The 12,657-nt window shown below is 55.2% G+C and overlaps 1 protein-coding gene across 7 annotated transcripts in view; it reads right to left on the bottom strand.

Moving 5' to 3' along the window:
- Positions 1-12,657, bottom strand: part of LOC135244543 (arginyl-tRNA--protein transferase 1) — a 67,364-nt gene that overhangs the window by 4,746 nt on the left and 49,961 nt on the right. For all 7 annotated transcript variants that reach the window (XM_064316926.1, XM_064316932.1, XM_064316925.1 and 4 more), the window contains one exon: positions 5,633-5,753. In XM_064316926.1, the coding sequence (XP_064172996.1) occupies positions 5,633-5,753 (121 nt within the window). The remainder of the gene's footprint in view (positions 1-5,632; positions 5,754-12,657) is intronic.

Raw genomic sequence — 12,657 nt, 5'->3', positions numbered from 1 at the left:
GGCAGTCCAAACATCCGCTGGGCGTGTAAACACTCTCTCTCTCTATCGCCATGGCGCTCCGCGCCGAGCCCCGCTGAGCTGCGGCAGCCTGTCGCCGGGCGCGCTCCATCACCAGCGCCCGCAAGTTCAGCGACACCCCGAGCGCCGCTCTCCCCCCAGGGGTCAGGGGTCAGGGGTCACGGGGGGAGGCCTCGCTCTCCCGCGGGGGGTCGCGGGGTCAAGCGGGAGCGCCGGTTTCGACACCCCGCCACGCTCCTCGGGGGGGCGCGGCGGGTTAGCGGGACACAGAGGGGCCCTGGAGGGGGCCCCCATCGCCCGGGACGGGGGGCAGGGGCCTGTTCTACACCCCCCCCCCCCCCGAAACCTCCGCCTCGGCCGCAACGTTCCTCAGACCTTCCGGAGTCTGTCCCCAGGGGAACGCGCGGCACCCCTGGCGCTGACCTCCTGAGTGGAGGCCGCTCGGCTTCTCAAAGGACGCCGTGTCCAGCCGATGACTCAGCTGGTCCGGCAGGTGATGTCAGCCGTCTTTATAGAAGCGTCTGTCACAGCTAATAGGACAGGGGCGCTTACTGCACCCCAGGGCCCACAGCCAGCCAGGGGGGAGCAGCAGGGCAGCCAAACGAGGGGGACCTTTTTGGACGTCAGAGCGGGGTGAATGAACGGAAAGAGAGAATGATGCGCCTCTGGCACAGGGACAGAGAGGAGAGAGGGAGGGAGAGAGGGGGAGAGAGAGAGAGAGGGAGAGAGAGAGAGAGAGAGATGGGGGATAGAGAGGGAGAGAGGGGAGAGAGAAGAGGAGGGTAAGAGGGAGTTGAGGGAGGAGGGAGAGAGAGGAAGAGGGAGGGGAGGAGGAGAGAGGAGGGAGAGAGAGGAGAGAGAGAGGGAGAGGGAGAGAGAGGAGGGAGAGAGGAGGAAGAGAGAGAGGAGAGAGAGGGAGGAGAGGGAGAGAGAGAGGGAGGAGGAGAAGGGAGGGAGGAGAGAGAGAGAGGGAGAGGGAGTGAGAGAGAGAGGGAGAGAGGGGAGAGAGGAGGGAGGGAGAGAGAGAGAGAGAGGGACAGAGAGAGAGAGAGAGAGGGGGAGAGGAGGGAGGAGAGAGGGAGAGAAGGAGAGAGGCGCTGTATGGAGAAGACATCAGTCTCTGTCAGGCTGGGCTGGTAAAGAGCGGGAGGAATCGGTCCTCCTCCGCACGCCGTGGCTTGGCACCGGGTCTCCTGTGATTTTACGAGCCGCACATACGCTTTCAATAAACAAGCCCAATTAAAATAGATCAGCCCACAGTCACACTTCTGTGTGTGCGCGCACGCGACAGTGTGCGTGTGTGCGTGTGTGTGTGAGATAGTGTGTGTGCTTGTATGCCTGCATGCGTATGTGTGTGTGTGTATGCGGGTGTGTGTGAGAGTGCAAGTGTGTGTGTGTGAGTGTGTAAGCATGTGTGACCATATGTGAGTGAGTGTGAGTATGTGTGTGTGTGTGAGCGTGTGTGAGTATGTGTGTGTGTGTGAGCGTGTGTGTGTGTGTGCTTGAATGTGCGAGTGAGAGTGTGTGTGCTCGTGTGTATAAGACCTGGCGCCTCGGTGTTTGACACAGACGGGGCGAGCCCTGTCATCCCTCTGGTGTTTACTGAGGGGCTCTCCTGCCTGGGTGTGGGAGATGGCGCACAGCGGCGCTAGCGGCTGACGGGGGGGTGGGGGGGGGGGCTGTCGGCTCGGGCGTTTAAACAGACCTGGGGGCGCGCGGCCGGGCCTCCCGTCTCCGCCTGCGCTCCTAACCCCGCTGAACCGCGTTCAGACAGGAACGCGTAAACTGTGGAGCGTAGCTCTGCAGACACCTCCTCAAAGTGGGACGCTAACTCTCCCCGCGCTCCGCTCCGCTCGGCCGCGCCCCCCCAAACACGTGGGACCCGGGGCGATGAGGGCATCACCGGTAAAAGCCCTGGGCGTTGGGGGGGAGGTGAAGTGGCCTCAGCTCAATCTCCCTCTGTCTGAACAGAGCAGCTGTAAAAGGTGAGCAGCTCAAGCTGGCTCTCCAGGAGGAGGAGCTGACTCATGTCACGTGACGTCATTGGCTGAGAAATGAGCAAAGGTGCCATGACATTATTTGCTTGCCCTCACACAGGGAGACTTATGGTGATCTCTTTCAAGAGAAGCTTTGAGCAGCGGCAAAAGAAACACACCCACGTAGCCAGCCAAGAACCCAGGGCCTAGAACCCAGAACCTAAAATCAGAGCCTAGAACCCAGAAACTAAAATCAGAGCCTAGAACCCAGAAACTAAAATCAGAGCCTAGAACCCAGAACCTAAAATCAGAGTCTAGAACCCAGAACCTAAAATCAGAGCCTAGAACCCAGAACCTCGAGCCAGAGCCAAGAACCTAGAACACGGAACGCAGAGCCAGAGCCTAGGCCCCAGATATCCAGGAGCCAGAGCCCAGAACCCAGAGATCCAGGAGCCAGAGTAAGATAAAGGCTGAACACATTCCAGGCACAGCCTTACCCTCCCTCCCCCTGCCTCCCCCAACCTCAAACCGCAAACCTCAAGCCCCTATTCTGATTGGAGAACGCTGATACGTTCTACGGGAGCTCCATCTTCTTTTAATTACCGGAAAAATTTTCAAAAAAGAGAAGAATATTCATTCCCTCCTGCGTGCCAAAAGCACAAGTTCAGCAACTGGAGCCTGACTGCAGCGACCCAGAGCAGGGAGGCCAGAGACAAGGAGCGAACCGCAGAAACGGGAAGAAGACCAGCCCAGAGGAAGGACAGATCAGCCCAGAGGAAGGACAGATCAGCCCAGAGGACGGACAGATCAGCCCAGAGGACGGACAGATCAGCCCAGAGGAAGGACAGATCAGCCCAGAGGAAGGACAGATCAGCCCAGAGGAAGGACAGATCAGCCCAGAGGACGGACAGATCAGCCCAGAGGAAGGACAGATCAGCCCAGAGGAAGGACAGATCAGCCCAGAGGAAGGACAGATCAGCCCAGAGGAAGGAGGGTAGATCAGCCCAGAGGAAGGAGGACAGACCAGCCCAGAGGAAGAAGGACAGATCAGCCCAGAGGACGGACAGATCAGCCCAGAGGAAGGACAGATCAGCCCAGAGGAAGGACAGATCAGCCCAGAGGAAGGAGGGTAGATCAGCCCAGAGGAAGGAGGACAGACCAGCCCAGAGGAAGAAGGACAGATCAGCCTAGAGGAAGAAGGACAGATCAGCCCAGAGGAAGAAGGACAGATCAGCCCAGAGGAAGACGGATAGACCAGCCCAGAGGAAGAAGGATAGATCAGCCCAGAGGAAGGAGGACAGATCAGCCCGGAGGAAGGAGGACAGATCAGCCCGGAGGAAGGAGGACAGATCAGCCCAAAGGAGGGAGGGCAGATCAGCCCAGAGGAAGGAGGACGGAGGGGGCGAGGTAGAAGGGGGGGGGGCAGGGACGCTCAGTTTTTCCGTCCCGTGAGCGCTGTCTGGAGGAGCTGAATCTGGGCTCAGGAGTCTACCTCCCGGCAGGGCACTGCATCCAAGTATGACCTCAGTGTGTTGACAGGATAACAGTAAACTGTCTCCAGCCAGGTCCTTTCTCCTTCAGCGGCAGAACAAAGAGCGCCGTGCCCAAACCGCACGGGCCTCGTGCCCCCCCCCCGTCCCGTCCCGTCCCCTCTGCCTTTTGTTCAAAGCTGTCCATCCAAATTAAAGGGGGAGAGTAAAACTTGGAATGCGCGTCAGAGCGGGTCTGTGTGAAGCGCTCACCGTGTGGGACGGGCGTCACTTTCCCTCCCTCTCTCCCTCTCTCTCCCTCCGCCAAAACAAACGCGCCCCGCCAACGTAGACGCGACGCGCAAACCAGTCCGGTTCGGCTCCCTCGCGGGCGGTCCTCCACAGACGCTTCTCGGCCATCGAACCCGTGTTTACTGTGTGTGTGTGCGTGTGTGTGAGTGTATATGTGTGTGAATGTGTGTGTGTGCATGTGTGTGAGTGTGTATGTGTGTGTGTCTGTCTGTGTGTGTGTGTGTGTGTGTGTCTGTCTGTGTGTGTGTGCGTGTGTCTGTGTGTGTGTCTGTCTGTGTGTGTGTGTGTGTGAGTGTGTGTGAGCGTGTGTGTGTGTGTGTGTGTGTGTGTGAGTGTGAGAGTGTGTGTGTGTGTGCCAGAGCAAGTCACTCGAGCCAAAGCTTTTAAAAAGCATCCTGAGCATTACAGTAATTCTCTCCCAGTATGAGAGGTCCTTTAAAAATGCAACATTTGGGGGGGGGGGGGGGAGATTCAGGTAAAAAGAACGGGGGGAGTTCAGAAACAGCCCCAGGAGTCCAGACTGAGACAGCAGGCTGTTCCACTGCAGCCCCCTGCGCAGAGTGAAGGACTCGGTCACCAGAGCGAGCCGCTAGCACAGACACAGAGGAGCGGGGACAGCTAAAGCCCGTCTGGGTCTTTTAGGAGAGCGTAACGCACCTCCCACGAAGGGCGGCCGACTCCCTTCCCGCCGAACTGTCACCTGCCAATCAGCGTTAGCGGTGCTGGCGGGACACCTGCGCCGCGGCCACGCCCGGCTCCAGCTAAGCCCCGCCCCCCCACCGCCGACGGCGGCAACGCGGAGCGGCGTGTCGGGACCCGCCCGCCGCAAACGAGCAGAACGAGGGAGGAGGGAGAGAGACATGCACACACCTCTCTCTCCCTCTCTCTCTCTCCACCCCTCCCTCGCTCGCTCTCTCGCTCCCCTCCGCACTGTGAAAGGGCGACGGCGGTGGCGATTACCGGTGTGGTTCCAGACGCAGCCGAGCGCAGTGCCGGCCGCGCGTTTAGAGACAGGAAGTGGAGCCGACGCCGCAGCACCGCAGCGGGCCAGCGCAGCGTCCGCTGTCATTAGTGTCACTCGCACATAAACAAGGGCTGAGTAAGAAAGAGCAGGCTCCCAGCGCAACCCCACACGGCCGATAAATCTGTGTGTGTGTGTGTGTGTGTGTGTGTGTGTGTGCGTGTGTGTGTGTGTGTGTGTGAGACTGACCGGTCCGCCACAGCATCGCTATTCAAACAGGAAGATCAATTAGCGACGGGCTAGCGTCCCGTCAACGCGCTCCAGGTCTGTTTGGACCCGCTCCAGTTTCAGCACATTTCACACACCACCCCGCCCCCCACCGCCCCCCACCCCCGCCCCCCAGCCAGTCACAACAGGAGTTCTCCTCGAGTCATTCTGACTCCTGAAGAAAGTTATTTTTAAGAAGAGCTTTGAGTTTCTTATTTCCCCCCTGGTTTGCATGGCTGAATCTTAATTGTAGGCCCACTGCAGGAGCTGTAAGGTCCGCCAGCTGAGGAAGGGCGGGGCAGCCGTGCGGTCAGAAAGAGTCCGGCCGCCATTTACGTTCACCCTGATGTTAAGAGTGGGGAGGTTCTAGTGACTGGTACCTGTAGAGCTAGTGTGGGGTCTGCAGTGTTATTGTGGGACAGCACTAGTGGGCGGTACATACAGTGTTAGTGTAGAGTAGAGTGGTTCTATGGGGCAGTACCTGCACTTCTAAGATCGATATGGTTCTAGCAGACAGTACCTACACAGCTAGGAGTGTGGTGGTTCTAGTGGACAGTACCTTTACTGTGAAGAGAGGGATGGTTCTAGCAGACAGTACCAGCGTGTGAGGCAGGTCTAGCGGGCGGTACCTGCGTCGATGTCCTGGTTGAAGCGGGCGTAGGCGGCGCTCTCTAGGCGGGGCACGCACTGCTCGATGGGCACCCAGGCGTACGTCTCCGGGCACAGGAGGTCTGACGGCCGGTACTGACCCTGGGACAGGAGCGCATGAGAGACAGAGAGATTCTTTAAACAGGTCACTATTATCACTATTAAACACCTTACTATGTTTTACCTGTGCATGTTCATACATTGTTTGTGAGTCTGTTAGAAATATTGGTAGTTTGTATTGCACACGATGCCCTTGGAAGTACCGTTTCTGTTTGTCCTGCCACTAAAACACATATGAGAAAGAGACAGAGATGGGGGGGCTGGGAGTGACAGTTCATTGTATCTGAACTGAAATTCACCCAAAGCTGCTGGTTAAGAAAGGCGAAGCAGCAGCACTATTAGGAGAACCTGGGAAGTTGTCTAGGGCGTTAGGGAACAATCTGTCATCATCATTCAAAATGTACTACAGGGTGGAAACGGCATTGAACCTGAAATCGTGTGTGAGAGAGAGAGAGAGAAAGAGAGAGAGAGATGCCACATCATCCTACTGGTCAAATGCCTGGTTTTAACACAGGCTGAACAAACACACACTGAGAGATTACACCGTAAACAACACTCCTGCATCATATCGTATCAAGCACACACACACACGCACATCATCAAATGCAGAAGTCTGTGTGTTAGCACGTATGTACGTGTGTGTGTGTGTGTGTGTGTGTGTGTGTGTGTGTGTGTGTGTGTAGAGTGGCCTCCACGGACTGAAGCCCAACGGCACTATTCAAACACGTTAAATAAAACAGCACCCAGAAACACACGAACACAAATGTGTCCACGGCTCGGGGTGGATGCCGGCTAGCATCAAAAGCATTTCCAACCGCTAACATTCAGCAGAGAAACAGCACAACGGACAAGGGACTGTTCTCACTGCAGCAGCCCGACCACTGCAGAGAGTCTGCGGCCAGGTACAACAAAGGGCCCGGGAGAGGCCACCAATCGCAGTCGCCCTAACGGCGGCGCGGCGGGGGACCTGGAGCCTCCGGTACGAGTGACGTTATGGCCCGGGAGAGGCGACCAATCGCGGTCGCCCTAACGGCGGCGCGGCGGGGGACCTGGAGCCTCCGGTACGAGTGACGTTATGAAAACAGCGTTTTCTCGCTAAAAGCACCATTAGCAGCGCGGCTCGTCTGTCAGAGCCCGGCGCTGGAAAATATGCACGGTCCTTTCACCAGCGTGGAGCTCTGTGTGAGAGAGAGCGGGGCCTGCTGGGGGGGGGGGGGGGGGGGGGGGGAGGGGGGTATGAGGGCACGGCTCCGCCCGTCCTGAAAGACGTGTTCCTCTAGCGTGGCGCTCGGGCCCCGGGTCATCGCTATCGCTACATCAGCGATGTGGAATGTGCTGAAACCACGGGGATGAGGAACGACTTATTTACCATCTCATACAGTACCAAGGCCTGCAGAGAGGGAGGGGAGAGGAGAGAGGGAGAGAGGAGAGAGAGAGAGGGAGTGAGAGAGAGAGAGGGAGAGAGAGAGAGAGAGGGAGAGAGAGAGAGAGAGGGAGAGACCTGCACAGAGAGTGAGGCATCAGTGCAGAGATCCTGACTAACATAAACTACAAAACACACAGAAACGAACACAGAGAGGACTACATGTGCAGAGAGAAAGAGAGAGAAAGCGAGACAGAATGAAAGGGATAGAGGGAGAAAGAGTTATCCATGCTCAGACAGAAAGAGAGAGGGTTGTGTGGGTGTAGAGTACCTGCTCAGTTCAAGGTGATCTCCTAAATGAGCAGTCTAGGCATAGTGCGGTTCTACAGTCTATGATTCCCAGAAACCGACGTCCTGTCACAGTGTAAAACCAGCCAGCCTGAGATGAGGGGCTTGAAAAACCATCAAAAAAGAGGAAAGAGAAAAAGAGAAAAGCCAGACTATAAAAAGAAGAGGCTATTAGTGGTTGAGAGTGAGGGAGGACGGTGTCCTACGAGCCATTAGAACCCCGTCTGTGCTGCTCTCAGCCCCACAATCCCTCACTGCAGGCCAGCGTCTGATCCCACCCGTATGTGCCACTCAAACGCTCACACTCTGAACCAGCCTAAACACCCCCTTCTGCCTGCCCAGAGTTTCCTCTCAACCGTGCCATCACCACCCAACGCATGCCCACACGCTAGGCAGCAGACCACAGTTACAACTGATAATTAAGCCTTACTTCCACAAAATCTGGATTTTGTGGAAAACTGTGAAAACATGAATAATGCAGCGAACAGAGACTTAACATAAAAGGACAGCGCACTGGCTCAGCGGAATCTGATTATACAGTCTGGCAAGCTCGCTGATATTTGGGTTTTTGAGTCGATTCAGCAAATTACTGTCAAACCGTCAGACCCCAGGTCCCACTGTGTAATAAGGGAGTTAGATGGGGATTTTAAAATAATGCGATTGGGGGATACCGGGGGCGGGTGATATTCCACTGCACTGATGATTGGCCACTGTCACTGCTGATCTCACTGTGCACATCACACAGTAAATGGGACAGAAAACCAGTCTGGGAAACCAATAAAACACACCCGTCTGTCGTTATATTACTATTAAATTCACTTTTTCTGCCAGTATCCTGTCTCTCTCTCTCTCTCTCCACTCCACCATCCCTGCCCCATCCCTCCATCATCCCTTCATTCCACCATCCTTTTGAGTTGATCTGAATGCACCGCTGAGAGACTGCTGGGATTAACAGTGGAGAAGGAGAGAGTGTGAGGGAGAGAGGGAAGGACGGATGAGTGAAGACCGGTTCCCGGGAGAGAGGGATGAGAGTGAAAATCAGACGCAGATCAGCGGGAGGGCGGTGTTTAACAACCCATCACAGGGAAAACACGAGCGGCACACCACACCACACGGCCCGTATGGGAGAGAGACAGCGAGACAGAGAGGGAGAGCGGGGGGAGAGAGAGGGGGAGACAGAGAGAAAGCAAATAACCGGGAACAGAAAACGGAGTGTGGGAAATAGAACTAAAATGGAAGTATAATATTCAGGCCTGATGTCAATCAGTCTCACTCACTCTGTCTTCACTGTCACCACACATCCAGCTGCTTCTCCAATCTGCACGTCTCAGATACGTACACAATCACGCAAGAACTCAAACATACACAGACACACACACGCACATACACACACACACACACACACACACACTCACTCACACAAAAATAAAGACATACAGCCCACTGACAGAGACACATGTGCATTCACTTATATACACACACAGACGCACACACACACACACACCCGCGCTCCCCCGGGTAGAGGGAACCCTCCTGCTCTTACCTGTGATTTATTTCAAAAGTAATTAATCAGACACATAAACTGTGAGGTCGGCTGCAGGCTTGGAATGCTGCTGAAAACCTACACCCTCATTCCAGCTCTTTCCCAATTTTGATGGAAGATGTGTGTGTGTGTGTGTGTGTGTGTGTGTGTGTGTGTGTGTGTGTGTGTGTGTGTCAGAAAGTCACACATAAACCTGTGTTTTCTGTTACAGCCCAAGACACTGTGTCGATGAGGGCCATCCCTGGCTCAAGCCAGGGCCAGTCAAAGAGCAATAAAGCAATAAACACCCTCAGCTTCCCACAATCCTCTCTGCTAACAACAACCCTACCAAGTAGAAATCATCACTCAGTGAGCACCTTCAGGCTAAAATTAGCATAACACAGAGACACACAGAGACACAGAGACAAACACAGACACACACAGACACACACACACAGACAGACACAAACACACACACACACACGGCGGTTTGGCCGAAGTCAGAACGACACACCCCTGAACAACCCCGAGGCGTGTTCTGAGATTTACTCAAACAGTCGGTGTTTAAACAGACGCTCCGCAGGGCCTTTTCATCCCATTCCAACATATCAAATAAATACAGCGAGCGGGCGGGCGGGAGGGAGGGAGTGAGGGAGTGAGCGCAGAGAGGCTGGTACCCCCCCGCCCCCCCTCGTCCCCCGGTCCCAAGGGCGAGCTCAGAGCTAGGGGGCTGGATGGATGACAGGTTAATGACGGGAAAATATTTTTAAAGGATCGCCTTTCAGCGGGCTGTGGCTGGGACGCGGTTTACAGGCACGGGCCCACCAGACACTCTTATCTGTTTATCTACCCGGGCATTTACTGGTGGGCTCTGCAGCGGTGGGCGGGTCACTCAGACCCCGGCTGCATCGATCGCACCGCCCGCCCGCGGGACCCGGCGCCTCTTACCGCTGGACCGAGGGCCCTTTCCACACAAAAGAGCCTCAGAGGGGCGGGGGGGGGTAATTAAATCAGCGCTAACCGCGGGGCTAGCGCCCGGGCCGCGGGGCTCTGGCTCTCCTCACTCAGACACCGGCTCCAAACTTCACCTTCACCCCCCGACCCCCCCGACCCCTCCGACCCCGCCGGCGTACGCTCTCACACCGACCCAGTCCTCCAGGCCCGACCTTTGCCCCCTGACCCTTCGCCCCTCCTGTCGACAGCGCCGCGCGGGCATCTGGCGCGGGCCCGGTTCGGCGCGGCCGACGGCAGGCGGTGAGAGAGGAGGACGAGGATAAATAAATAAACGTCAGCCGCGTTTCTGCAGAAACCCGCGCGGTAGGTGGTTTGCGTCCCGAGGAATCGAACACAAAAACTGCTTCAGTCAGGACACCTCCGGGAGGTGTGGGGGGGGGAGCTCTGGGTTTAATGTCTAAATGTGAGGGAAACAGTTAAGACACGTCCCGGGGAGCAGGGCCATATTTCAGGCGTGTGGAATCGGAGTGGGGGGGGGGGGGCAAGCCAGCGCACCGCGAACCGTAACAATCGCTCCTCAGCGCTAACTGGAAATAATAAGGCTGCTGCTGAAGAGGGAGAGACAGAGAGAGGGAAAGGGGGAAAGAGGGAGAGTGTGAGAGAGAGAGTGTGAGAGAGAGAGTGGTTGTAAATCAACTATACACAAAAAAACAAAAACCATAGTCCAAAAGATTTCATTTAAAAAAAAAAAAAAAAAGAAATATGTTCTGCTCAATCTAGACAGGAGAAAAGAAAAAAAGAATAAACAATCCTAGCCCAGAAAAGCACACAAAGCAATTGTTTATCTTTCTTCTTTAAATCATTCCTTTCATTCAACTCTCCCCCCTCGTTCTTTCATCCCGTCCTCATGGTGGCTGTCTCCATCATGGTGGTTTCTCTGCAGCACGACTCTGGGAGGAAATGGAGGGAGAAGAATGGCTTCTTTCTGTGGCCTTGGCTGTTTACGTGACACAGAATACGCCAGGAAACCTCTGCTCCAGACTGTGCCAGCCAACTCCTCTGCTCTAAACTGTGCTAGCATCTCCTCTAGACTGTTAGCAAACCCCTCTGCTCTAGACTGTGCTAGCATCTCCTAGACTTTAGCAACTCTGTGCTCTAGCTTACACATCTCTTATAGACTGTTAGCAACCCTCTGCCTAGACTGGTAGCATCTCTATAGATGTTACAACTTCTGGCTCTAGACTGGACTAGCAGCTCTCCTTAGACTGTTAGCAAACCTCTGCTCAGACTTGACACTCTATAGACTGTTAGCAAACCCCTCTGCTCTAGACTGTGCTAGCATCTCCTCTAGACTGTTAGCAAACCCCTCTGCTCTAGACTGTGCTAGCATCTCCTCTAGACTGTTAGCAAACCCCTCTGCTCTAGACTGTGGTAGCATCTCCTCTAGACTGTTAGCAAACCCCTCTGCTGTAGACTGGTAGCATCTCCTCAGACTGTAGCAAACCTCTGCCTAGACTGTGCTAGCAGCTCCCTAGACTGTAGCACCTCTGCCTAGACTGGGCTAGCATCTGCCTTAGACTGTGCAGACTCTGCTCTAGACTGGGCTAGCAGCTCTGCACTAGACTGGGCTAGCAGCTCTGCACTAGACTGGGCTAGCAGCTCTGCACTAGACTGTGCATAGCGCTCTGCTCTAAACTGTGCTAGCATCTCCTCTAGACTGTTAGCAACCTCTGCTCTAGACTGGGCTAGCAGCTCTGCACTAGACTGGGCTAGCAGCTCTGCACTAGACTGGGCTAGCAGCTCTGCACTAGACTGGGCTAGCAGCTCTGCACTAGACTGGGCTAGCAGCTCTGCACTAGACTGGGCTAGCAGCTCTGCACTAGACTGGGCTAGCAGCTCTAGACTGTTAGCAACCTCTGCCTAGACTGGGCTAGCAGCTCTCCACTAGACTGGTAGCAACCTCTGCCTAGACTGGCTAGCAGCTCCTCTAGACTGTTAGCAACCTCTGCCTAGACTGGCTAGCACTCTGCACTAGACTGTAGCAACTCTGCACTAGACTGGGTAGCAGCTCTCACTAGACTGGTTAGCAACTCTGCACTAGACTGTGGTAGCATCTCTAGACTGTTAGCAAACTCCTCTGCTCTAAACTGTGCTAGCATCTCCTCTAGACTGTTAGCAAACTTCTCTGTTCAACACTGTGCTAGCATCAACACAAGAGGCTGCGCTAGCCATCCCTGCTCTAGACTTTGCTAGGCATCTCTGCTCTAGACCGTGCTTGCATCTCTGCTCTAGACTGGAAAATGGACCACAGAATCCTGCCTCAGTTCGGCTGGCTTTGGCTGCTATCTGTATGAGAGCCATGTTTTTATTACAGAATTTTCTGAATTTGTACAGGTCAGTCTTCTCTGCAGGTGAACTGACCCAAGGTCACACTGAACAGGTATAACTCCCTCAACTCCACAGGGGAAGTTGTTCCCCAGGTGATGAGGAAGAGGTGAGGTTCTAGCCCTGGTAGGACTGCACAGAGGAGGTTCTAGGGCAGGTTTCTGCAGGCACGCTGCTCAGCTCTGTATCTGAGTGATGTCATGGAACAAGGATCCAGATCACGTGACTCAGAAACACACAGCCGTCTTCCCACACACACGCGGTGTGAGAGAGCGGGGTGTGTCAGATCCTGAAGGCAGACCTCCACTCTTACATGCCTCTACCTGCCGCTGCATACCTGGAGGTTTACACAAGCAAGACCGCGAGAGAGAGAG

Source organism: Anguilla rostrata, chromosome 18, assembly GCF_018555375.3.
Source record: "Anguilla rostrata isolate EN2019 chromosome 18, ASM1855537v3, whole genome shotgun sequence".
NCBI classification, from domain to species: domain Eukaryota; kingdom Metazoa; phylum Chordata; class Actinopteri; order Anguilliformes; family Anguillidae; genus Anguilla; species Anguilla rostrata.
This window is presented reverse-complemented; position numbering and strand designations above follow the sequence as displayed.